At 40.8% G+C, this 26,567-nt stretch overlaps 4 protein-coding genes across 7 annotated transcripts in view; 3 read left to right on the forward strand and 1 right to left on the reverse strand.

The window, feature by feature from the left end:
- Positions 1 to 428, reverse strand: part of LOC104955371 (sodium-driven chloride bicarbonate exchanger-like) — an 11,886-nt gene extending 11,458 nt beyond the window's left edge. The window contains exon 1 of the mRNA XM_010782698.1: positions 354 to 428. Coding sequence (XP_010781000.1) covers positions 354 to 428 — 75 coding nt within the window. The remainder of the gene's footprint in view (positions 1 to 353) is intronic.
- Positions 1 to 26,567, forward strand: part of topbp1 (DNA topoisomerase II binding protein 1) — a 976,277-nt gene that overhangs the window by 915,294 nt on the left and 34,416 nt on the right. The gene's annotated exons all lie outside the window — the stretch shown is intronic.
- Positions 6,495 to 16,722, forward strand: ifih1 (interferon induced with helicase C domain 1). Its single transcript, XM_010782595.1, has 16 exons — positions 6,495 to 7,049; positions 7,385 to 7,556; positions 7,688 to 7,804; positions 8,092 to 8,157; positions 10,001 to 10,218; positions 10,808 to 11,018; positions 12,335 to 12,552; positions 13,015 to 13,116; positions 13,199 to 13,322; positions 13,431 to 13,646; positions 13,981 to 14,237; positions 14,339 to 14,488; positions 14,624 to 14,785; positions 15,067 to 15,254; positions 15,400 to 15,499; positions 15,910 to 16,722. The coding sequence occupies exons 1-16, from the start codon at positions 6,612 to 6,614 to the stop codon at positions 16,102 to 16,104; spliced, it is 2,934 nt and encodes a 977-aa protein (XP_010780897.1). The 5' UTR covers positions 6,495 to 6,611; the 3' UTR covers positions 16,105 to 16,722.
- LOC104955304 (protein polybromo-1-like) lies at positions 20,616 to 26,403 on the forward strand. Of its 2 annotated transcripts, none has more exons than XM_010782593.1 (12): positions 20,616 to 20,769; positions 20,864 to 21,106; positions 22,108 to 22,253; positions 22,376 to 22,533; positions 22,962 to 23,145; positions 23,243 to 23,444; positions 23,559 to 23,757; positions 23,839 to 23,994; positions 24,771 to 24,932; positions 25,248 to 25,312; positions 25,524 to 25,737; positions 25,983 to 26,403. In XM_010782593.1, the coding sequence occupies exons 2-12, from the start codon at positions 20,876 to 20,878 to the stop codon at positions 26,141 to 26,143; spliced, it is 1,878 nt and encodes a 625-aa protein (XP_010780895.1). In that variant the 5' UTR covers positions 20,616 to 20,769; positions 20,864 to 20,875; the 3' UTR covers positions 26,144 to 26,403. The 2 variants fall into 2 exon arrangements, with proteins under 2 accessions (XP_010780895.1, XP_010780896.1); XM_010782594.1 differs by having other exon boundaries at positions 23,839 to 23,910.

Consider the following 26,567-nt stretch of genomic DNA (forward strand, 5'->3'; position numbering starts at 1 on the left):
GCAACCCCCGTGTCACCTTTAATTCGCAACTGTAGCCAAGATACGCGCCATCCTCAGACGATAACGCAACTCACCTGGCAGAACGCTGTTGATCGGACGCTCGAGTGGGCGGCGTTGACATCTACCTGAAGCAGACTGACTCTCCCCCTCAGAACCGAGGCCCCACTGAACGACTGAAACAAGAGTATCCGCCCCTCTGCGACCAAAGCCACTCGCCATGACACGCTACAAAGCTGGGCCACGCCTCTAATCTCAACAATATATGCTATTGCCAACGAAGCTCAGCTCTGCAGAGTGTATACATATTGGGGCCCCAAGCCCTCGTTCACTTTCTGTACGTGGAAGACTCATACCTTCAGCGCCACACGTCCTTCTACAGCACAGCCCCTCGCACCAGCAGATCCACCTAGATAAACACCCGACCACATGACACCGCAAGGGGGTCCTTTGACACCTTATAACGAGGAAACGAGAATGACCCTCTCACGGTTCCTCGGAACAGCAACGCTCCCCTTTCTACTTACCAAAATAAGACATTTCTCAACTGCACTAGTACAACCACCATCGTCTCCCTTGCTATCAATAACCGCCAGTGCTCGCGCCTCTCGCGCTTTTGTGCTGTTTTCTTGCTTGACGTAGTGAAAAACTACGCCCACCGACGGAAAAACAGTTACCCGCGCGCGCGCGCTGGCATTCCCCTTCAACAATATACTTAAAACCTACGCTGGACAAAAAATATTTGCTGCACCTGGTTAATGAACGCCGTACTCCGTGTGGCTGCTTTTACCATATCCCTACACCGTTCATCTAGCAGTGAACAAAATGCTGCCTCATAATCAATACCAGCCCGCTCACCCTGAAACCATTTATAAATGTCTAATCCCCTTACTCCTACCCCCCATAGCCGCCCCCGCTCTGAAAGAACGCGCTACTCCCAGTTGCCTGACGCCTCTAAATAGTACGACCGCCTTGGAGTGAACTTCTACTCATAATTAGATTCGCACAACATAAGTATGATTTAGACATTTCCACAATAACGCTCAAATCACACCTCCACGGAAAGCCATTATCACTCCCTAGCATGAGCAGAGTCTTTCATCCCTACGGCCCGGCACAATGGGTTTTCACGCCCGCCCTCTCATCTCTCTTACCCTCCACTCTCAGGATCCGGGCGCTCTTCAGCCTCAAGTGTGGCCCGACTTCGTCGTTTTCCTCGCCCAACCACCTCTTGTTTGTGATACCTATTATTATACTCGTTTTGTAACGTGTTATCTCTCGCTTGAGCTGGACAGCTCTAGTTTATGATGTTATTTATAGAAGCAATCTTACAGACGACAGTCTCTCCCGAACTGAGAAGCTGAGATAAAGCATCAGCTCAGGGAGGTAAAGGACTCGCTGAGTGAGTTTATATGTAACACTGTGAAGTCTCAGTCAGCTCAGTCGGTCTGCAAACGTTTGGTCTAAGCCAAATACAGGAACTCTGTAAGAAGTAGTTTCTCAGCAGAAAAGTTAACAGTAACGTTCCGCCATGTCAGTACCACATTAAAGACACAGTTTTGCAGGGCAGCATTATAAAATATTGCTAGATAGGGGAGTCTAGCATCACTGGTTACATCACAATCACATTCTCAACAGTCAGCAGGGGTGTTAAAGGAGACCAATGCCGCGGCGGTGTCCTGTAATCCTGACAAGCCTCCCTGCTGTTTTCTTATTGCTTTGCTCCACACTGTCTGTTATCTGGTTGGTCCCTCGCCGTAGTGTTCGCCAGAAAGTCTGCGACAATCAAGGGAGTTAAATCACAGCCTCTGTCTGACACCCGATCTGAATTAGTCTAGATGACATAAAGCTCTCTCCAGTCCAGGGATTCCATGCATCGTACCTATGGTTTCTTAATAAACTGAATAGTTTTTATATTATAATATTGATATCATGTTACATCAATACAATTAAGCAATAGCTCACGACAGGACCGTGGCTATAATGCTCATATATATCACAGCTAAGGCGGCGTGGTTCGGGCCCGACGCGAAGCAGTTTGCTTTTCAGCTCCAACGGCTACTACTGTAGTTTTCTCTCAGACAGCGGAGCGGATACTGACTCTGTTGTGAAAGTAACTTAACAATTCTACCCGTGGATATACGCTCCAGTATATCACGCTAAGAACCAATTAGATTGGGCTTGATTTGACTTGTCGTTTTTATAAAATATGATTGATACTCAATCGTATTAATGTAGCGCCTCTTAATCATGGATTGCAGTCTATCCCTTCACTCTTATATTTAGACACATCTAAAAACGCATGAAAAAAGAAAGTCAAAGATAAATGTAATAAGCTTTATGTATTAGTTTTATCATAGTCCTTGGCCAAAATCAATCAGATATTCTGACTGCTCTGCTGGGAGTAAAATAGATTTTTGAAACTGTTGAACTTAAGGTGGGGTAGGTTAATTTCGGAGAAACAAGCTTCGAGTGCGCCTTAGAATTAGAAATACACAACCGGAGAAAATCTTGCCACTTCCTTACAGAGCCCCTCCTCCAACACACATGAACGCGCACATGACCAATGAGGGCACGAGATAAGTTTGTGCACAGATGGAAGGCTGACAGGCAGGTAGGCCATCCAGTTATTTTAGCCGGGCCGGCTCAAATTATTGGTCGTGCTTTTTACAGTACTACGGCTTCCACAGGTGACATTTTTGGATGGATATTTTGTCAAAGCACTTAAGATATTCATTCGGGATGTTAAGAGCATTCCATGGAATATAACAAAAAGTGTATCTCGAGCCGGTTTCTCAAACTTACCTACCCCACCTTTAATATTAGTTCTTATTTAGTAGGGTTTTTTTTAATTTTTACAATAATGTATTTTTTGTGCAATTCATATGTTTGCATTTGACTATTCTGATAGAAATCTGGACCTTTTTTGTACACTAACTAAAAGTAAGGGACCAAGTTGAAAAAAACAATGAATAAATACAAAATGTTGTATCATTTAGTTCTAGATTACAAACACGTTCGAAAAATCTAATGCAATTACATTTTTTTACGATCTTCTTCGAAGGGCCCCAACCAGGGACTGGAGAGGGCCGTTCAGGAATCCAAAGACTCTCTGTCGAGCTTGGCCAACGTGAATGCTCCCATCGAGGGCAGCCTTACAGCATCGCTTGTACAAAGACATACAGAGACTCAACAACAACAACAACAACAACAACAACAACAGATCACCCTGCATCAACAGTCAGCACTGATGCTTCTTCCAACTGAAACCTCTTCAATCTCCTCCTCCTCTTCCTCAGCAGCCCCTTCTGACTCCAACCTCCACACCACTGGCCTCCAAAAACCTGTCTCAGACTCAGAGTTTCCAAGGCCATAATCTTCCAGAGGCACTTTGTTCTTATACCTGGGTTGTTAAGCTGTTATTACTTTTTTAAGTAGCAGCTTTTTATCAGCATGCTGGCACAGACATATGTACTGTTCATTTGCAATGGCTTGGTATTAGTAGGCCTGGTAGGATGTTTTTTTTCCTTCATTATGCATGTGGATAAAAAAAAAAACGGTTTGCTACAGTTAACAGTTGGTTAACTGTTATCAGTCTAGTAACAATGGTTACATATTGTAACGACAGCTCTATAAACACTGAAGCCCTCTGATGGACTCTTTAAGCATTATCACACTCAAAATGTTGATGCCCAACCAATCAAGATGAACCTATTCAACCACACAAAGAGTGGTCCAATAAGAGGACAGAAATGAACTATTTATTAAGTTTACAGCTTCCTAACTAATTTCAACTTCATCTGCATGTAAACTGGTTAAAGGGCACTACCTGGTTGTGCTAGAACTAGCACTGCAACATTATATCAACGTCCTGTGTCACTCAAGCTTTGCACTCTAATGGGCTCTAATGGATTCTGTACAATGTCACTTTTCATTAATGGACACATTACTGGTCCCAGAGGGCTGGGCTAAGTGGGCCACAAGGCCAGACTCAGCCATAATAACTACCACACAGTACCCTTAACAATTTGCGTTCCACTGGACCCCAGGAAACAGACAACCTTGAGAATCAGAGAGGTGTGTCCCTTCCCCCATCATAACTTGCTAAACAAGCAGAGTCAACTGACCTACCTCACACAGGACTAGGGTCTCAATTTTCAGTCCAATGTATCATACTTCGGGTTACTTCCTGGTGTCAGCTGCTTCCAGCTGACGCCAGGAAGCTGTGATAAGCTTAGTTCCCCAACACCCATCATATTAGTCCTTCCCAAGAAACAACAAATTGTATGCACAGTATGAAACCACCTGCTCCTCAACATCCCTAATGAAGGTGCATGTAGTTCCCATTAGTAAGACACCTGACGGACAAGGTGACACTCGAAAACCTCTGGAAATCAAATGATGCCAGCAGGGAAATGCCACACACACAGATCCTGCCCATCCTGAACGATTTGGTAATAGTTAATCATTTTTGACAGCAGCCATCTCTTCGGACAGGAGTTTGCTAATATCCTTACTAGGCTTTATCCCACCCAACATTTCATGTCTGTCGTCAGAAGAAGGATCTCTCCAGCAGCTAAGTGTTAACAAAGAACGGCTACTGTACACCTCACTGCCAGAAGGTCCCAAGAGACAGGGCAAACCACAGAGTGACAGCACTCTAGTCAGTTTAAAAAGGGAAGTAGAGATGGAGACCACAAATAAAGATTGCAAACGATGGTGACATCTTTCACCAGTGTTTCGAGGCAGATTGCAAGTCCAACCTGAAACTTGGAAGCAGTGTGAGCCAAAGCTAGGGCCCTACACTACTTAGTGTACTCATTTCCATTATATGTGTAGGATCTGAATAACCAAATTATGAGAGGGGGACTTTGCTGAAAAATGTGCCTAGAATCTGAATCTGGAGCTGATGCAGGCCATAGGTTAAAACGCATAATATTAATTTCCACTTCTGGGATACTGGCCATGTTTACACCAGCAATAGTCAATACTGAAAAAGATCTTGTTAGAGCCCATAAGAGTGACAAGCCCGTGTGCTATACAGATACAGACTATACAAACTATTTTTCTGCAGCTATTAGTGAAGCGCAACATTATTACAAAGGTGTGACAACAGTTTTTCTTATTTGTTGTGCCCATCTTCTCTGAAGTGTGACTCAGGGGTTATGGAAAATTGCACTGCAATATACAGTACAGTATAAAGTATACTGTATTTTTCTTCTTTAAACAATGTGCATTATTACTGCGTCACTAATGTGCACCTACTGCACAAGGTCAAGCCAACAGAATGCACCATACATGCTTGTCCGGGCAGATATCATAACATGCAGCTTGAAGTCTTTCTGCTGTTCTGCTGCCTCAGACAAACAAGTATGTTGTAGGTATTTCTACATGGCAGTGCATGTGTTTTATATTTATATATTTACTGTTTTGCACTGCTTATGAGCCCAAAGTAGCACATTACAATATGAAAATGATGTCAGCATATTTATCTCTTCTTAGGATGCACATATTTGGTGTGTTGGGGGAGAGGTGGGACGGGGACACCTGGAAAGTTAGTACTTGTGCATAAGCAGGCCCGAGAGAGGGTTTTGTGCCTATACTACCAATCCAAATGCAAAGTCAGCATCTTCATGTATAACTAACAATAACATAGACGAAGCATATCGATTATTGTATTTTTTTGGTGGCAATGTACGTCAATGTTGAATTGTTGTTAGACAATTGTTAGAAGATAAATGCATCACATTGCAGAAAGTATTTTTTTTAACTGAGTAAATTATATGAGAAACTCTTTAGCAAAACAGTACTACATATGTTTGTTTTAAGCTGTGGGAGCAATAAATGAAAACACACATAGCTGTGTCACTGGATTTCTCTTTATAAGGCCACATTTTCAGGTCAAATGTAATGGGAAACTTTACTTTAAAGCAACTTAAATATTAAGATAATTTATTAAACATTTTAAGAGGGTGACTTGTCATCTTTGACATTTTACATAACCTTTTCAACACTGATGAATAAACATGCAGAAGTCAGCATGAGGTCACCGTGTGTTCAATGTACCAATGGTACAAAAGTGTCCGACTTGGCACGTGCAACTTTGAAGAGAAATTAATCTAAATGTTTTAATCAGCCACTAAATTAAAAACACCTCTGTGAGGGGACAATTGGTGTGTACTAAATGTATCATTTCATTAATAAAAGCATAAATAGTTAGAAATTCCACACACTTCCTGAAATATTTATATTATAATATATTGATCAAAAGAGTAATATGCACACATGCAACGCCCAGTTAACAGCTGATAAGACTTTAACATTCTGTTAATTATGAGAAACTTTAGTGAAATATCAGTAAATGCTCTAAGATGCATGAAAATGTGTGCAGTTTTTGTGAACGTTCAAACCACTATAGGCTACAGTACCTATTATGTTCCAATACTGTCCCCCAGTGGCTAGATGAATTACTAAGACTTCAGGAGAAACGAAACTGAAATTGTTTCGTTTTCCTTGATCGTGCGAATCATCAGTTTGGCTACCAGTAGTTGTATCTCCGTGTCGACGTCCTATAGCCTGTTCTGTGCCCGGTTTTCTCGGTCAGGTGAGTCGTAATGGCTTCAGATAGCGATGAGAGAAAGGAGCGTCTCATTGAAGACGTTAGGCCCAGTTTGCGAAAGCGCATTAGGGTGGAGCGGGTTCTAGATCAATTACATACAATCGAAAACGACCAGAAGGAGCAGATCAGACAAAAGGCCAGGAGCGCTGGCGATTTAGAGGCTGCTGATCACCTAATCTCAGCGGTTTTAAGGAAGCCTCGTGACACTGGCTGGTTCCAAGCATTTGTGGACGCTTTGATACATTCAGGTTGTAAATATGCAGCGGACTGCATCCAGCCTGACAACCCTGTTGATCCGGCAGAAGAGGCAGAAAATGATTACTGTGTCAAGCTTATTGAAATACTCTCTCCCAGTCTTATGGACATGAAGACGGAAGTGGTGAACCTCGAATGTTCTGCTAAAGAACTGATCACCCCGGATGACGTTGAGAAAGTAAGTTGTGAAGTTGAGCTGTCAAATCTGATATGCTCTTATGCGATTGATTGATTGATTGATTGATTGATTGATAAGCATCACATGTTCTTGATATAAAATAATAATACATTCCTTACAATATGCATTCACAGTACAGGTGTAGTAAAAACTGTCTATACATGAATATTATAACTTGGTATTGTTTTTCCAGCTCTTTTCTAAAAATTGTACATTAGATGTATGTGCGGTGATTTACCACAAGATGGCAGACGAATGCACTCATTTCCTCTGCTGACAACTGCACTGCAATCTGATTGCATAACCAGTCTTTCTGTTATTGTCATATGTTATAGATTAAAACTACAACAGCAATCGAGGGGAACAGGGGTGGAGCCCGTGAGCTTCTGAGAAGTATCGTGAGAGGTCGACCTGGATGGTTTTCTCAATTTCTTGAAATTCTGCGTGGAACTGATCACAAACACCTGTATGAGCTCACTGGAGGGTCATCTGACTGTGACAAGACAGGTGACTATGTACAAGAAAACACAATCATTTCAGGGAATGTCATTAGGACATGTTGAGTATCTGTGTTGAGTAGGAATGATTAATCATAGTACTACCAAAGTGTGCTTTATCTCTTTTTTTATAACCCTCAGTTGGGAAGCTGCCTTCGCTGAAAGATGAACCGATGGAAAGTGAAGCAGCAGCTGGAAGCCACGATAGCCCTGAGTTTATGGTCATCAGCTCTACCAACGAGCCTCCTGAAGAGCAAGGTCTCACAGAGCTGTTTCTTTCAACAGAGTGAAAATATATATATATATTTAGATCTCAGGGATAACAGCTTAATGAGCTGAATTTGGACATTAATAATGTCTAGAAGAAAGTTTATGGTTAGGTCACCAAACATATATTTCCTCAAGTACCCTCAGTGGTGTCTGTCTATCTATGTAGATACATTTCATTCAAGTTTTTATATGAATCTATAAAGATGGATTTTTGCTGAAACAAAAGTACTGCATTTGAATATGATTTTCTTATACCCTAATTGATATATTTTCAGACCTGTACCAAGGGGTGAGCGCTAAATCCAGAGAACTGCCTGACAGCGTTGAGCCCTCAACATCAGGTGGGACTGATTTACCCCTGCTCACTCTTATTTTATACTTTTGATGTTTTTTTAGGAGAGTAATCACAAAGCAAGTTATGGTCCAGAAAAACACACAGAGCCAGATAAATATACGCTTTATGTGTATAAGCCGATGATATTGCAGCATAAAAGTAGAAGGAGTGTGTTTTGAACATCCTGCAAGTGGAACATTTCTGCCTGCTCCACACCAAAGAATATGTCCCATGTGTGTATCATGATTAACCACACAGAGGTCAAAGAGGACAGAGCATAGCAAGCGTTTCAAAATGAAAACCATATGCTAACTATATTGCCGCATTGTAAAGGAAGGGTTTCATTCAAGTGCCTTTCCGACTCTCTGTTTACATAACAGATGATTGCCTTCAGAATAATCAAGGCAGAGTAGAGACACAAAAAAAGAGGCATGTAGACTAATGACTACTGGATATATTTAGAAAATATGGAAAAAGGAGGAAGTGTCTTTGACTTTCTAAACTTGAGATAACAGTACAGTTTGTCTCAATAGCATGACTGGCCAGAGTGTCAGGTTTGAACAGGAATGATTACTTGTAAGATTGTTCCACCAGATTGTGAAACTTATGCATGTGGAACCTTTTTTCTTACTCTTCTAAGATTAATTCTACCGCACTAAATCAAACTGAAAAATAGGCCTGTGGGTTTTCTGTTCTTATTGGAACGGTTTTAGACATAGCTGGTTGTTGACTTCCAGCTCTAATAAGTTTAGCGTCTGGGATCTGTTGGTAAAACTCGGGGGGCCACACAGGCCACTGTTTAATTCCTCTTGTTGTTAAAGCTCTACCTTGCCATCGGCACAGATGCATATTTGCTCCCATGAAGTTGCTGGAAATAGCACTTTAACCTCTGGCATACCAAGGCTGACAAGGGAAATTAAAAGCTTTCTGCAGTGAAGGGAAAACAATTTCTTGGAGTTTGAACTCATAACTAGGTAGAAATTTAGAATCTGGAGTTGAAGGGAACAAAGAAGGGGGTACATGTATATGTGCATGGTGCCTTAGTTATGTTCTATCCACTGCCTAGAAGACAGAGAAAATGACTCATAGCCTGCCGGCGACTTAAAATCTGACTGAAGTGGATCATAACAAGTCTACTGTCCTTGCACTCAGGAAAAGGAGACAAAATGCTGCCACGCTAGGCCACAAGAACAGGAAAAACATTGCTGAGAATTACAGGTGATGAAATGAAACAGTCCACGCAGCTCAAGAAAATCTAAAACGTTAATAAATACATGCAGATGTGAGCTGGTGCAAGGAACTACTTTTTTGTATTAGTTTAGGCAGTTAAATTGCCTCTTATCCCCCTTTAGCTGTGACTTCCAGCTATAGATTTGTTATAATGTTGTAAAAGGCAAGATGTTTTTCATGTATTTATTTGTACTTAAACAATGACGTTGATGGCCTGCTTTTGGGACACACAAACTGACATGATGTATACTTTACAGTGTTTATGTATTAACTTATACATGATTGTATGTGTGCCACTTACAGTAGTACTTATGCATGTGTTGTAAAGTGTTCAGAGTGTTAATTGTGGTTTTAATCAGTTGGTTTACCAATGAAAGTGAACAGTTGGAACACTCAGTGCTTATGGTTTAAATGTAGAACATATTCCATGAATTCAGTACGTGTACATATCGTTTGGTTGGCATTTTTTATAGCTGCTTTAAGAAAAACATTCCACCGCAAGACTAAAACCACGAACAATGACAATCACAGTCGCTTCCTGCTGGTAATGCCTTGTAATTGTGGGTTGCTGACATAGACTAGAAGGTTTTGTCTGTCTGACCCTCTGCTCTGAAATACAGATCCTGTAGAAGCAGCCGGAGGACCAGAAAAAGATGATATTGAACTTCGAGATTATCAGATGAATGTGGCTAGACCTGCCTTGGAGGGGAAAAACATCATCATATGCCTCCCGACAGGAAGTGGTAAAACCAGAGTTGCCGTTTATATCACCAAAAAACATCTGGACCACAGGAGGAAAGAGGGGTGTTCAGGGAAAGTTATCATCCTGGTTAACAAGGTACAGCAACCCAAGTCTTGTATACCTGACTCATTACTTATCCCTTTAATGTTGACCTACTTATGTCCTTTTTCAATTCCAAAGAAAACATTCTGTCAGTCAGTCAGTCAATATACACTTGTGGGTCAGCTCACCACAAATTACATACTATAAGGTTTAGATATTCCCCTGCACTTTGGTACTACTTCACATGATTTTCTCTGCACTGGAGTGAATCACCAGCTAATCCTATACAACTATTTAGTAAACAGCTTGAGAAACCGTGACTGTATGTTACTCACACTGATCATAGTGTTTCATTCTGGGAAGAACTAAATGAAACTTAACTAGGTGTGTCTTGGCAGAAAGGGAGCGTCTCACTCTGATCCTTAAACAACATAATCATCCCGATCATACCACAACTTGTGATGACAACAAAGTCATAACAGCAGTTATTGTGATTATAACAAACACACCCTAAATCCACAGGAACGTTGTATAAATGCAGATATTTCTTGTTTTCTTTTATTGAGTTATTTATTTTGGTTATTTCTTAGATTTGTAGCATGATGTCATACAGTTAAATGTGCTTTACTCTGTTGTCCTGCAGGTTCCTCTTGTTGAGCAGCATTTTAATGCAGAGTTCCAACCATTTTTGAAGCACACGTATAAAGTGGAGAGAGTCAGCGGAGACTCCCAGCTCAAAATCTCTTTCACAGAGATCGTGAAGAATAATGACGTCATCGTTTGCACAGCCCAGATCCTTGAGAATTACCTGGAGAGGGCTAACACTGGAGATGACGAAGGGGTGGACTTGAGTGGTATGAATTTACACTATAATTTGACAAAGAATCTTCTCACACAAGTATGTATATTACTTTTCCTTGGCTCAATCATTTATTTTTGTTTTAGTAAACTTGAGTACTAGTTCAAAACGCAAGCATTTAAAATGGAAATAAGGTCACAACAACACTTTTTTGAGGGGCTTTCTAAAACATTTAGTAGTGTATTGGTTTAAGCCTCGACAGATTTTGACAGGTTTTGGAATAGAAAGCAACCCGGAGGATTCATAACATCTCCCCTGATGATACCTGACAGGATCTTGTCAAAGTCTTCTGGCTCTGCTGTTCACTCTTGTTGGCACTCACCAGTCCAAGGTGGAATAGCCACCTCAGTGGAACATATGCTGTTTGTTGAAACGCCTGAGAGCATGTCCTTTTTTGTTTTTTTCCAATCTCCTGCCTTCCAGGCCACACGTCTGTTCAAGCCATCAGTGTGTGGCTGATCAAATTCACATGAGAGCTTCTATCACCCAGAGTACATCAAGCTGCCACTCCTCCATACTCCTTTCCTCCGGGGACACATTTGTGTCTATCTGGTTAAACTTGTACTGTTTGTGTGAATGAATATAATTCACCCCTCTCACACAAAAATGGGAAAAAATGTAACGCTATTTTTAAAGAGTTCATTGTGTGGCTGAAACTGCAGCGCCAGGTTCCTAGAAAAGTGCTGGTTTGTGTGGGAGGAACTCTCATACAGAAAGTTGTTATAATCTGTGAGTAAAATTCACCTCTATTTATTTGAGAAAGACAAACAAAGGACATATAAAAAGCACTGCTTGTTTTAGAAAATTGTAGTCCCAGGACAGTAATGTAAGACTAAGAAATGGAGAAATGTAAATATTATTGGAACGCAAGCAGTAATCTTGCCTAACAATATTCTTACCGAAAAACGCTTCAGAGACTCACTCACCAGTTATTTTTGTTCTTCTTTTCCTCCACGTATCCCTCTGCATTGCTGACATCACGTCTGTCCCATTCTTGTGATTGTGATATATCAAGCAGTGTAGGGGATTTCTTCAAATGTGGCACGTGGACACAAAGATGAACTGATAAGAATTTGATTAACAAAGTCGCTGTGACCTCACAAAACTAAATCATTTTAATTACACACATTTCCAAAAGGATCAAATGATTAAGTTATGGATGTAAACTCAAACTGTACTGGTTGGCCGAGCCATACAACAACAAGGCGGTAATTCTTGTTACAACTGGACTATTTTGCATCAAGATTGTACCATTCTATTGTGCAACACATTCATTAATATGCTTGGTTTTCACGTCTTCTCTTGTTGTAGATCTGACACTGATCGTGATAGATGAGTGTCACCACACTCAGAAAGGGGGAGTGTACAACCACATAATGATGCGATACCTGAAGCAGAAGCACAAGAACATAAGGCTGAAGAAGGAGCAAAAGAAGACCAGGCCCCTCCCTCAGATTCTGGGCCTGACTGCCTCACCTGGGGTCGGGGGGGCCACCAAAATGGAGAAAGCTGAGGACCACATACTGCGCGTAACTACTATACTCAGATTCCCTTAGACAGAAGCAAAGACGACATATTAGCCTATGTGTATGACATATAAACTACATTCTTATGCATCTACTATAATAATAGTAGTTGCTATGGCCTCAGAAATCACCAAGGAGACCCTTAGTCTAATCGCATTTTATTACATTTTACTGCTGTGTGTACATGATAAACAACATCATCTTAATTTAGTTTCACTTTTAAATCTTTTGTTCATCTTAATCGGAGCTCATTTTCTCCGCCTTAGTCATCACGGATCCTGTTCATCCAGCCAAGCTATTTCAAATGTTCCCCTCGACGCCTGCACTCACACCGGCCATAATGTTTCTTGCTGCCACAAAAGTCCAACATTGAAAACAGCCCTTTGGCTTCAACTATCCTTGACATGCATCAATGTCTGATGTTGATTAACTCCAACAATGCATGTATGTGTCTCTCTTTGATAGATTTGTGCAAACTTGGATGCTTCCAAAATCATGACAACTGACCTTGGCCAATTCAAAAGGGAGCCAAGGAAAAGCATTCAAACTGTTGAAGACAGAAAAGAGGTATTGTAGTTTGGCCTCATGGTAGCTTTTTGATACAGTATCTCTGTGAGGAATGGCATTAACACTGTTTGCGTCCTTTCAGGATCCCTTTGGTGATCTCATTAAGAACATCATGAATGACATTCATACCCATGCCGAGCTGAATCCCACCTCTAACCTTGGCTCTCAGACCTATGAACAGTGGGTTGTTCAAAAAGAGCGGATAGGTGTGTAAAATCTGTTGTGCTTTTATAAAAACCCTTTGCCCAACTTCTCTTTTTGAGAGCAAACTACCTGGCATCTTGGATCTAAAAACTTGTCTCAATCTATTTTAGCTGCAACGGAAGAAAATCCGAAAGTGCGGGTTTGCGCAGAGCACCTCAAACAGTACAGTGAGGGCCTGAACCTCTGCAACACCATTCGCATGCGTGATGCCTTGAATTTCCTGACCGAATACCAGGAGGAAGAGAAAAAGAAAAAAAAATCACCAGATGCCGACCTAGTCATAAAAACCACAGAAACCGAGCAATTCCTCTTCAATTTGTTTGAAGGTATTGTTGTGACTTTTTGTTTCGATACACTCATACTGTATGTCCTGGAGCATTTAAAAACAGTATTTAATCATTCTAGTTATTAATCAGAATGTTTTCTTGCTTATAGATAAAAATAATGGGTTTACTAATATTTACAAATACACTATAAGGCTTAGTGCTTGTGATAGCTTAGCTTAGCATCCCTTCCCCTCTGTCTCCCTGATTTAATTCTGTCTCTACAATAAAGGCACCTGATGCCCGAAAAAGTCTTAAAGAAGGAAATTAATGGATGACTTAACTTCTAAAATGATGCAAATAATGAACTACTTTTTCTTTGAAATGTGTCTTGCAGGGAAGAAGAAGGAGCTGAAGCAGCTGTCAGAGAAACCAGAGTTTGAAAATGACAGCCTGTCAAAACTACGAGGTAAAGTCCTGCATGAGTTCACTAGCAGAGACAAGGCCAGGGGCATCATTTTCACCAAAACCCGACGCAGTGCCATTGCTCTAAGCCAATGGATTCAGGAAAACCCCAAGTTTGCTGATGTTGGAGTGAAAGCCTACCATGTGATCGGAGCAGGAGATCAGAGCGTTGTAAAACCAATGACCTCTGTAAGTGCATATTACACAAACTGCAGCACATTTGTCTCTTCACACTTCAAATCTAATTCATACCTTACCTAACCCTCTAAATACAAATGTGTGTATATTAGGCAGAGCAAAGGGATGTGTTGACCAAATTCCGCGACGGTGAAGTCAACTTGCTAATTGCCACCACAGTGGCCGAGGAAGGTTTGGACATCGCAGCGTGCAACTTTGTAATCCGATACGGCCTCGTGACCAATGAGATTGCTATGATTCAGGTCAGTGATTTCAGTGGTCAAATGAATTGTAACCTGTGGTGTGTGTTGCAGATTATCACTTATATTTTCATTAGGACAGGCACCGATGAAATATTGGTGGTTGCTTACCATTGACTTTATCATAACCTTTTGCAGGCTCGAGGAAGAGGAAGAGCTGAGGACAGCAGCTACACACTGGTCGATGTGAAGAACTCTGGAGTGGCCGAGAAGGAGTGTGTCAATGAGTACCGCATCACCATGATGAACAAAGCCATCAACAAAATCAGAACCTTAAAACAAGAAGACTATGACAGGAGGGTACGTCGACTTAAAACTGTGTCTTTCCTTCTTTATGTCCATTCTTGAGTGCCATAGCTCAGGAAAACTTAAGGGATTTAAGTCAACTTATTTTAAATCTGGCTCAAGAAAACGTATTGGATGATGGTGTTTAGAGGTGTGACAACAATCATAACGTTTTTGACCATAACTCAAGAATGAATAAGTTAATTCATACACTCTTGCATATACATACGCACATACAGGTGCTGCTGACATACTGTAAGACCGCTCTCAGTGATGTTTTCTTTTCCTTTCCTCAGATACTCGAGTATCAGATGCAGGCTATCATGGAGGGGAGGATGCGAATGAAAAAGAAGCAGCAACAACAAATGCAGACTGAGAAGGGTGAAGTGAAGTTTAGCTGCCGAAGCTGCAGCAAGCATGTCTGCACCGGCGAGGACATCCAGATGGTCGACGTGCACAGAGTCAATGTCTCAGTAGAGTTCAGGTAATGATTACTATTCAAAGTCGACTTTTTACATTATTCTATGATGTAATAACCATAGTTGGATTGATGTTCTGATGAGGAATTCTACAATGCCTGCATATCAAATGTATTCAACATCATATTAAATACTAACCTTTTTGTTTAGAAAACTGTTCATCAAGAGAGAAAACACTACTCTTCAGGAGCGGCATTGTGATTCTGAGACTGAGACCAGTGAATACGTAGCATGCAAAGACTGTGGACAGGTAAGTGTATTCAGCATTTTTATAAGTTTTGGGAAACACACTGTGTTGCTTTCTTTTCCCTTAATATGAAGTTACAGCCTCAAGGCTGCATATTTCACTTAGAGGGACCAGTTTTGTTTTTAAACTGAATAAGTGGTAAGTGGGAAATGAGACCATTCATCTGCACTTAAAAAGTGAGGGAGAAATTAGTCAGAATCCATAAGATGTAAACTAAAACCAGATGATTCCATATCTTTTCATTCAAGGCCAGGACTGCCACATGTTCTCTGGTCGCCATTTTCCTCTCAAATTCTATTTCAGCTGAGAGCACAAATGGCATTTAGTGCAAATGTAAAAACCATCTAAAAATATACATGCTACATTCTACCATATCATCCCCTTCATGTAAGAAAACCTGATTTCTGTTGTAGAGATGGGGTTCCATGATGCTCTACCGAGGAATCGATTGCCCCTCCCTTCACGTGAAAAACTTTGTGGTGACGTTCAACGGTAAGAAGAAGACCAAATGCACCAGTTGGAGTGACCTCAAAATTAAGTTTCCTGACTTTGACTACATTAAATATGGGAGTCACCAGTTGGGAGAAAGCTCAGACGAAGATGACTGACTGAATCACAACTGTGCACACTCGGTAATTCTCACAAAAGAATATTGTATCTTCTCTTTAGCTTGGAAAGCATGAGATGCTGTACCCTTTACACTGCAATGTTTCCTGAAGTGTCTGATAACTAACAGTGGGGGATGTAAGCATTTGCTGCAAAGCATTAACAATATTTGTATCATTTTTTGGGGAAAAGGCTTATTCACATTATGTAAGATTGTCAAAAATATACATTCTTCATTGGTGGTGTTTGGGTATTATTTGCTTTATGTTGATATAACTGTTACTGAAATAACAAGCAATTACAAAATATGTGTTCCTTTAACGGCATCACTGATGCAAAATGAAAAAATAAATGTCCTCTCAAACCCCTGTGGTCTCATGAGATTGCAACCGCTGAGCCTGTGATAGCCCCTCAGAGCCCACCTGTCACATAAATGCAGATAAACAGGTGCTGCTGATTTTCCATGAAATCCAACTGTTGAGCCAGTCAAAGCGGCTATTTTTAGAACCATTTCTAAATAATGTTTCCTCATACAGAAAGTCACCTGCTGTGTGTCTGACTGTCTGATGAATGCTTCTCAGTTGTATGTATTATCAATCAATAAAGGTGTGTCCAATCTCTGGCTTGTACTTTCACTTTTTCATTAAATGTGCTGAATTATAAAGCTTGTAAACACTATACAGTTATTTTCCCAAGTGGAAAGAAATCTGTAGCTGTAGCTGACTCCTGCTGACTTGCGCCCTTGATGAAAAAGCCACTTCCTAAATACCAGCAAGTTGTGCGCTCTTGGAAAGTTGTGCAGGCTGCAGACTTCAGGGAGGCATCTTTGCTGTCGGACTCCTCTCAGGAATGCAGCGGGAAGTGTGAGGAGTAGGAAGGAGCTCACTTTTCTCATGTTACCAAATTTAGTGTAAAGCCATTGTTTCGGGCGTTTGGCTGTGAGAGTATGTTGACCAGGCTGCTTTTCCAAGACTTTAAACTTCACACCATCGACTTTCAAGGATTATTAAAGACTGAGAGCTTCGCGGCGACTACTTCTGCATCATGGTCAGTAAAGGATTTATCAGCTTAAATAGTGAGGAAATACAAATGACATTAGTAAATGGACATTAGGCTACTTATTATTGACAGTATGCTGCCCACTTAATAGACTACAACAGGAGAACATGCAGCGTCCGCGTGTTTTGTGAGATTTCCAGCAGCAGTTTGTGAAACTTTGTCACCTTCACAGGGCTGCAACAAGATGCTGTGGGCTGTGGTGGGGGCTGCTGTCGTCATCACGTTAATAACGATCCCAGCAGTTTATTTCAGCAGTAAGTTAATGCTCAGGCCTGTCTGTGCTTTTCTTCCAATCTGCGTGTCTGTGCAGCCTATTTGAAGCTAACCAAAAACAGCTGTGAACGCTAATTTCCAAATCAACTATTACAATGTGTCTGCACTTGATTGGTCCATTTCAAGTATTTGTTCTGGTTTTGAGAGTTTTCGTGGTCTAAATTAGTTAATTTCTTTGTTTTCTGTTTGTTTTCTTTCATTGACAAACTTGTGTATGAAAAGTCAATGGGGGACGGGATATCATTCATAAACTATCTCTTATGAGGATTGACAGTGCAATAGACTGCTGTTGGAAGTCATAGCGCCACCTCGTGTCAAAGGATGGACGGTTGTTTTCATTTTGAACAAAGTTCAACATTTTAGATTGTTGGAGTCTTGAGAAGCACACTCCAGTAGGCTTCAATTTACCAGAGGTGGGAGCAGTACTCAGCTGCATTCAAAAGCTTACTCAAGTGCAAACGTATTAACATAAACAAAATACTTTAAGTATCAAAAGTAAAATTACTTATTATACAGATCTGTCCATTTCAGAATAATATATATTAGCCTATGTCTTGATCATAGTTAGTGATGAAAAGTGTCATCAAAGCTGGTAAAGGTGCAGCTAGTTTTAATGACTTTGTATACTGCAGGGTATAGCTTGTGATTTGAATCCAGGTGTAACTAAAGTCTGATTTAAGTGTTGATTATATTTCACATCATTCATCCAAATCTGCAAAGTAACTAAAGGTATTAAATAGATTTTGTTGAGTAAAAGTACACGATTTACCTCTGAATTGTAGTGGAGTAGAACTGCAAAGTAGCAAAAAAATGGAAATACTCAAGTAAAGTACAAGTATCTCAAAATTGTATAGTACTTGAGTCAATGTTACTTCCTACATCTGCAATGTACAAATACTACTCAGCTTCAGTATTTTCATTTAATGCTACTTTGAGTATTTGGTGCTAATACTTGTTTACTTTTGCTGGAGTAATGTTTTAAAGGCAGGGCTTTTATTTGTAATAATTACATTGAAATATTGAAAGTCTGATCACTTCCTTCACAACTGGACTCCTGATACTGTTATTGGCGTGAGCCCTCATGCAGCACATGTGCATCATTTCAGAATCTGACGGAGCCAAAAAGCCCTTCTCCTTTGACGATTACTTCAACGACACCATTAGGTGGAAATCCTACAATTTGTATTGGATATCAGGTATCATAAACAGTCAATCATATATTTAACATACAGTAGGTTGTTATTAAGGAAAATAATATTTAAAAAATGTGTGTACAAACCTCTCACAAGCATATTTATTTTTCTTTTATTTCTGCAGACAAGGAATATCTGCATAAAACAAGAGATGGGAATATCTTTCTCCATAATGCTGAAACAAATACGGAGTCCATTTATTTAAGCAATTCAACCTTTGTAATTTACTTTGATTTTCAAATGTAAACATTTTGTAACAATTAACCCTGTTCATCCAAAAATAATCATTCCTATTTTATACATTTTTTCCCAAATTGTGTTGATTATAGACTCAAGTGGATGCCACAGATTACATGTTGTCGGGTGATTATAAATACATCGCTTTTGAAAGCAATTTCACAAAGGTAAGAAACTTCTAATCGATGTTCCCCAGTTTGTTCAACAGAGTTTTTACACAAGCTTGTCTTTTTAGGAGGTCCTTAAATGTAATCGTCATAAAAAATGATCCTGATAGTAAATATCTGAAAACTAGTTTTTTGTTTGAACTCCAACAGAAATGGAGACATTCATACACAGCGTCTTACTCCATCTATAACAGGGAGAGTTCGTAAGTGGTTGTTTTATTGAGAGATACAGTATTTCATATTACAATATGGACAAATATATCAGAACAATACTTATACAGTAGGCAGTGGTTTAATTTAGTATCACCCTTAATTGTTTCCATATCTTTCCAGGACATTTGTTACACCTGTCAATCATCCAACTATTGTGCAGTTCTTTGCCTTCGCCCCAAAAGGAAACAAATATGTAAGTAAACTATTTCTTCAAGTTGCTTTCTGTGTCCTTTACATTCAGTTGAAATGAACAAAATGACTGCTGTTTCCACATGACTGCCCTAGTATGTGAGGAAAAAGGGGAAAGGATTTGATGAAGTAAAGCTGTGTGTATGGGTGTGTACTTTATTTGTAATCATCAACTACATTTTGCAGGCCTACGTGTCAGACTATAATGTTTTTTTCAAATCCGACATCTCTGCTGAAGTTGTACAAGTCACGAACAATGGGAAAAAGAATGAGATCCTGAATGGTGTCCCTGACTGGGTATATGAGGGTAAGTTCCTTTCACTTTCCTTCATACTGTATGTGTCTCTATACGGAGGAAGCTTACACATGTCCTTTTTCTCCATCTATTTCAGAGGAAGTCTTTGCATCAAACGGGGCATTATGGTGGTCATCAACTGGAAAATTCTTGGCGTATGCAGAGTTTAATGATACAGATGTTCACAAAGTGGAATTCTCGTGGTATGGGGCTGCGCAGTATCCTGAAACAGTGGCTTTCCCATACCCGAAGGTAGGGGTTTCATGCAGTAATCTGATATGTCAATATTTAGTTAAAGGTCACCTAGTATGCAACATCCACTTTTTAATGTCTTTTATACATAAACATGTGTCCCCTCTGTGTAAAGAGATTCTGAAAGTTTCAGGACAAAAGATTCGCTCGCTTTTTGTCCTGATCCATTTATATAAAAACCTGTCTGAAAATGAGCTGATCAGATTTTGGCCACTTTATGATGATCGATTTTTTGGCTTGTGTAACCATTAGCCAATCACCAACCAATGTAACCCCCGCCCACCTTATCCCCTGAATCTCCTCCTGGAGCACCACTGTTTTTTTTTTTTTTTTAAACCAATCATCTCTCAGAGGGGCGTGGGGAGTGGCTCCTTATTTTCATCTAATCTAAAGTAACAGACAGAGAATCAGCACTTTTGAAACAGGGCTGAAACAGAGGGGATTGTGGGATACTACAATGATCTGTTTGGTATTTCGAGCCAAAGACTTCAGAGACATGTTTTGTATATATCTGAGACCTGTAATATATTGATGAAAAACAGTATAATAGGGGACCTTTAATGTGTCTCAAATGTTTTGAAAAATGTAATCTGTCTTGTATTGATTCATTGTTAATGCTTTGTATCTAAAGGTGGGAAGTGGCTCCATGGCTGCTGGTTCTACAGGCCAAGTGAAACCTTTCACCTGGCAGCTCGCAAGTTTCTGGAGAAGGAAGTCTTCAAGAGCGACTACTACAACAAAGTGCCCATCAGTAAGGTTCTGGGCAAATGCGTTGTCCTGTTTGTGAAGGTAAGACCCTCTACAGAATAACAAACGGAAAGTCGTTTTTGGTTTACACACAAATCTGTTTAACTAACCACAACTCTGTTTCTGTCATCTTTAGGATTATTTCAAGATGCAACCTGAGGGCTTTAGAGCCGAGGACGTGTACATCTGCGAGTCCCGTTACGCTGCCAGGAACAAGTCGTTCAAAAAGATCAAGATATGGGCCGTGCCTCCCAGCACCCTGAAGCTGGTTCCTCGCGAGGTGCCGCTGCCGGTTGTCCGCGTTGCGTCCATGTTTGCCAAACCTGACCAGGACAAACTGACCATTTCATATGCTGGCAGTGGCGGTTTTATTGACAAGGTGAGAGGAAACTTCATTCTCTAGGGTTAGGACATGGCAATATATACTAGGGCTGCTCAATTAATCGTATTTTAATCGACATTATGATTATGGCGTGCAACGATTAGGAAAACAACGTAATCGAAATAAAACGATTCTTTTTTTATTATTATTATTACTTTTTTTTCGAATTACTTTTTTTTTTGTATTGGTTTTTCCGTTTAATTATACTTAAAGTTCAGGGTGATCAACTGTCAAAAACATACTATTCAACATTTTTTTCTCCAATTAATTGATGTTTTCAAAGTAAATGGATAATTGTTTTTAATAATCGTGATATCAATTATTGATCCAGATAATCGAGATTATGATTTTTGCCATAATCGAGCAGCCCTAATATATATACACTTTGTTGATTTGTATTATCCCTTTATGACATTAAGATAAGATGTATTACTTCACTTGTCTTTAACAGCAACATTTGCTCTAAAAAGGTTAATGTTCCTCTCAACTACTTGTAATCCTGTGTTATCCAAATTATAGGTACAGAAATTGAGGGAATACTTGACTTGAGTATTGAGCGACCTTAGGCATCCCCAAACAGGACACAAGCCCTTTAGTCTGCTATTAAATCTGCAGTAAGATAAGAAGAACTTTATTGATCCCAATATGGGAAATGTTTGCATTGCATCAGCCTAAAAAGACATCGTATTGTACATTACAAATGTAAAGACTAGAAATAAACATTCCAAAATGTAATTTAAAAAAATCAATAAGACACAGGGAGCTGCGGCAACAGGCTGCCACCTAGCACGGCGCCAACAGCAGGGGACATCGTCTCCTAGTGAGAGCCCGGTCGGCTAGTCCACTTCAGGGGATTCATTAGCTCACAGCGTGGTAGCAGGCATGTCCTGACAGGGGCTGGGGTAGCAGAGGAGTTGTTAGTTCTCAGAATGAAAGTTTGTTTGTCACTATATGAATAAACACCTGAGTCCTCTGTGTGTCCTTGTCTGTTCGCTCAGGACAGAGAAGAGGTCATTACGGAGATGAGTGGAGCAGAGCCCGGCTGTCAGCACTATGAACAGCAACGCCACAACAACATGTGGTTTAAAGTGGGAGACTGCGTTTACATCCAGTCACATGGTCTGTCAAAGCCCCGGGTTGCCAGGTTGGTGAAAATACTTCTTTTTTTTTTTTGACCACTGATTCAAACTGATGTGACATGGTCGCTAAATGATGATTATTGACTTATAGGCTACTGTTTACATGTCTCTCTTTACTGCGCCGCAGGATAGAGAAGCTGTGGGCGAAGAGCGGATCTACCTTCTTCTTCGGACCCATCTTCATCCATCCTGAGGAAACAGAGCACGAACCTACAAAGATGTTCTACAAGAGAGAAGTGTTTCTGAGCCATCTGGAGGAGACCTTGCCCATCACCTGTGTCATAGGTACTGCTTTATCGTCATCAGTTCACACATCTCAGTGAGCCTTCATCAGGGTTCTAAAAAGTCTTTGGGAATTCATGAGTCTAATAATAAGGCCTTAATTGCTATAAACATGTCTTCGATCAATATTTCAATATCTTGCTATGACAAAATAAGACGGAAATGATTAATCGTTTTCGGGCGTGAAATTAATACATCTCAAAATGTTGGGAATTCTATTTATTCAAAAATCATTAGCCAAAGGAGTTGCACATTAACGCCATGTATATTCAGCATTTATTTTTCATAAGCCACCCTGTTTAATGTCACGCATACAAAAAACATTTTTTATATTCACCTTGCTTTTTTTATAAATTGACCTCTCATTACTTCTGACTCTAGTTTTCACATTCGATGAACATACAAGTTTATGTATCCTCTCTTCTCTCCAGGCAAATGTATGGTGTCCTCCTTTAAGGACTTCCTGTCCTGCAGACCTACCGAGGTTCCAGAGGAGGACGTGCTGCTGTGCGAGAGCCGCTACATCGACACAGAGAAGCAGATGAAAAAGTTCAAGGGTCTGAAACGCTTCTCCTACTCTTCCAAAGTGGTGGAGGACGAGGTCTTCTACTTCAGGTTGGTCCGTCAGCAGAGCATTGTTTCTATTCAAAGAAGTTTCCTGCCCAGTCTGATTTCCGTGTTTGTTTTCTTTTGTGCTTGGTATCTGACGCAGGAAATTGATGGTGCCACAGAAGGAAGCATCTCCCTTATTGGACAAGAAGATCAGCGAGCTTGAGGTCAAACTGGCAGATGTAGAGGACGATGATATCGAAGACATGGAGGACGAATTGGACGCTCCACGGACGCCTTTGATGCCTCAGATGCAAACCCCTATTACCAGCGATATGGACTCCATTAATTACACTCCCTCTCAGGTACCTTCAAAGACCTTGACCCAAGAAGTGAGAATCTTATATCCAAATTCTCCTAAAAGTTTAAATAAACCTGTCTGCTTTTTAACGTCAACAACGTCTTTTTCCCCCCTGAAGACTACTCCCAAGGTGAAGGGCTTATCCAAGAAGGAAGGGGCCAAAAGGAAGATCAACATGAGTGGGTATATCTTGTTCAGCAGTGAAATGCGAGCGGTCATCAAAGCTCGACACCCAGACTTCTCCTTCGGGGAGCTGAGTCGCCTCGTGGGCACCGAGTGGAGGAACCTCGAGTCTACCAAGAAAGTGGACTATGAAGGTGAGAAGAAGCAACTTGTGTGTGTGTGACAAAGTTCTCTAAAGTGAACGGAAGTTAAAACAGGATTTGTTTTTATTTCAGAACGTGCAGCCAAAATCGTGGATCAACAGGAGCGGGAGAGACCCCACCCGAAGCAAGCGTCCCCTAGAGCAGGTACCCCTGTAGGAGCACTGATGGGGGTGGTGCCTTCGCCTAGCACAATGGGAATGATAAACCAGACCATGACACCTGTGTCAGGTAACCCCTCTCAGAGAAAGCACGAGTGTTTGACAACAAGACAGCAGGGAAATAAGGCTGGACCGTTAAAAACCGTAATCCTCTATAATTTTCTAACCATTTGAGGCCTATTTATCCCTAAAACCTCCTTTTGCTGCCGTTTCACATTGTTTTATGTTCTTTTTTATTTATCATTAGCTTCATATCTGAAAACGCATGACATTGACTGCATGATTTCAAATATATACTTTTTTATTTCATTTAACATTCATGCTTGTTTGGCCTGCTAACATTCTTGGACCCATTCGTATTGTCTGCCCCTTTCACACAATGAACCGTAACCATCTTCAGCTCTGGTTATTTGTACGAGGCAGTGGTTTTTGTTAGCCTCTTATACAGACAACGTACGTTTCAAGTCTCCTTTTTTGTCAGTTGGTTAAAAAAGAGTTGCAAAGAAAAGTACCACAGAAATAGCCCTTTACATTTTCACCTAAATGATTGATTTTAGATTTTTCATTTCTATCAATCAAATGAAATTGTTCGAGAACATTGTAACAACTTGAAAGCTTTACACCGGGATATGGTTGTTTCCTGTTCCCACTAGAGTTGTTGTTACTCATTAGTCAAATTCCAACTAGCGCTAAACCAACAATTAAAACTGCCAGAGCTTTTATGGCTAAAGGTGCATGTGTGAAAGGGGCCACTGTTGGCAGTAGTAGTGCATGTTATTATAGAATCAGTTGCATGTCACTTATGCATGGATATGTTGTTGTCCTCTCCTTGCCCTCTTCCCTAAGGCATGATGACAGCTTACGGCCAACATTACATGCCCATGCAGGGCCCCCATGAGGGCTTGTTGAGTGTGGCCACAATGCCACCTCATCATGCAGGGGGGCCCTTCCTGCCTCTCCACCATCTCCAGCAAGGTATGCCTGGGTACCCTGGCATGCCTCATCAGGGTAAGGGTCACTGTCCTAGTCACATCCAGTCGTGTCTCTCCTGCTGGAGGGTTTACCTGGTCCACAGGCTGCACCGGCGGCCATCTGTCACTGAGCAGTCAGAGCTCTCTCCTCTCAAACAATCACATGTCACACCAAAAGCATACAGGATCCATACACATTTACATATATAATGTATGTATGTAGCCTAGCCACTAACATCAAACAGATATTCAAAAACTAACATCTTCACTTGTCACTGTAAAACAGGGTTGTCTGTCTACTAAGCTACAGAGTCACTAAATGCAAACACACTAACTATTGTCCTTTTAACAGGTATGATGGGTGCTGGTATGAATGGCATGGCAGGAAGTCCTTCTCAAGGAAACTTTATGCAACAGGTGAGTCCAAGTCCAGAAAATACTACAAAGTTCTATACTTTTCAACTTTTATATGAGTTTCGGCCATGCGGCCACTTTTCATTGATGGTTGTAAGAAAATGGAGTAAGATTTGTATTGTGTCATTTATTGTCATTGCCATGTTATTTTTAGGATTCAATATTCAGCATTTTGTGAACATACTTTAAAGTACCTTTGCATTGTCACATGTAGCCCGGGATGTTCAGCCCAGGACCGCAGGCTCCTCCACCGTATCCCGGACAGGGCCAGCTGGGCCAGCCCTCACACCTGCAGCCCACCACTCCCATGTTTGTGGCTCCACCACCAAAGACCCAGAGGGTGCTCCACTCCGAGGCCTACCTGAAGTACATCGAGGGCTTAAATGCAGAGTCCAACTCCGTCAGCAAGTGGGATCAAACACTGAGAGGTGGTGTTTCTTAAGTCGTCTTTTCATTTGATGTGTGTGCGTAGAAGTGTTTTTGTGGATACATGTTGATAATACTGAAACTTTATATAATACTACAATTCCCCCCATATGTTCTGATTAGATTTGTTCATGCCTCTTGTTTTCGTGTGCTAAAAATATTGAGAGATATAATTCGACTCACGAGTGAAAATAATGTGCCTGTTAAATAAGTACTTTCATCAAATAACCCTGTGTTTCCGGCACAGCTCAAAGACGTGATGCTCATCTGACCAAAGAGCAGGAGAGCCGGCTGCCAGCTCACTGGCTGAAGAGCAAAGGAGCCCACACCACCATGGCGGATGCTCTGTGGCGCCTGCGTGACTTGATGTTGCGAGACTCTCTGAACATACAGGCGTACAACCTGTAACCTGTAGGACCGACCACTATAATCAGCTCACTCACTGCTCTTTCCCTCAGGCTACAGAGTTTAAGAAGGATCATAGACCTTAGAAGCAATATTTTATAGTGAATCATGATCAATTTTATATTTATTAGCTAATATAATGAGCTTGATAGTTATTTGTGTGTGCATTTCCTTTTTTACCTTACTGGATTAATTGTGCTGCAAAACCAGTGTTCTTTTGTCTTTCTGATACTACCAAAATAAAATTCAGAACACACTGTAAATACTGTGTTGATGTTTCTTTTTATGTCCCCAACAAATGATACTTTGTGTTTTGAGCTTATCAGTTTGCACTTATGTTAAAATGTAAAGCTTGATTCATCTGCACTGCTCAATCGTGCTCACTGTTCAGTAAATCCTGCCTTATTTTGGAAGTACTTCCTCTCTG

Source organism: Notothenia coriiceps, unplaced genomic scaffold (assembly GCF_000735185.1).
Source record: "Notothenia coriiceps isolate Sejong01 unplaced genomic scaffold, NC01 NC01_scaffold00024667, whole genome shotgun sequence".
Taxonomy (NCBI): Eukaryota; Metazoa; Chordata; class Actinopteri; order Perciformes; family Nototheniidae; genus Notothenia; species Notothenia coriiceps.

Excerpts from the sequence above, each read along its gene's own strand:
- ifih1 (XM_010782595.1), top strand. The coding sequence starts at position 6,612 with ATGGCTTCAGATAGCGATGAGAGAAAGGAGCGTCTCATTGAAGACGTT. Across the intron at positions 8,158-10,000 it reads CGTTGAGCCCTCAACATCAG|ATCCTGTAGAAGCAGCCGGA; the intron begins GTGGGACTGATT and ends TCTGAAATACAG. Across the intron at positions 13,323-13,430 it reads TGTTCAAAAAGAGCGGATAG|CTGCAACGGAAGAAAATCCG; the intron begins GTGTGTAAAATC and ends AATCTATTTTAG.
- LOC104955304 (XM_010782593.1), top strand. The coding sequence starts at position 20,876 with ATGCAACCTGAGGGCTTTAGAGCCGAGGACGTGTACATCTGCGAGTCC. Across the intron at positions 23,445-23,558 it reads TTAATTACACTCCCTCTCAG|ACTACTCCCAAGGTGAAGGG; the intron begins GTACCTTCAAAG and ends TCCCCCCTGAAG. Across the intron at positions 23,758-23,838 it reads CAAGAAAGTGGACTATGAAG|AACGTGCAGCCAAAATCGTG; the intron begins GTGAGAAGAAGC and ends TTTTTATTTCAG.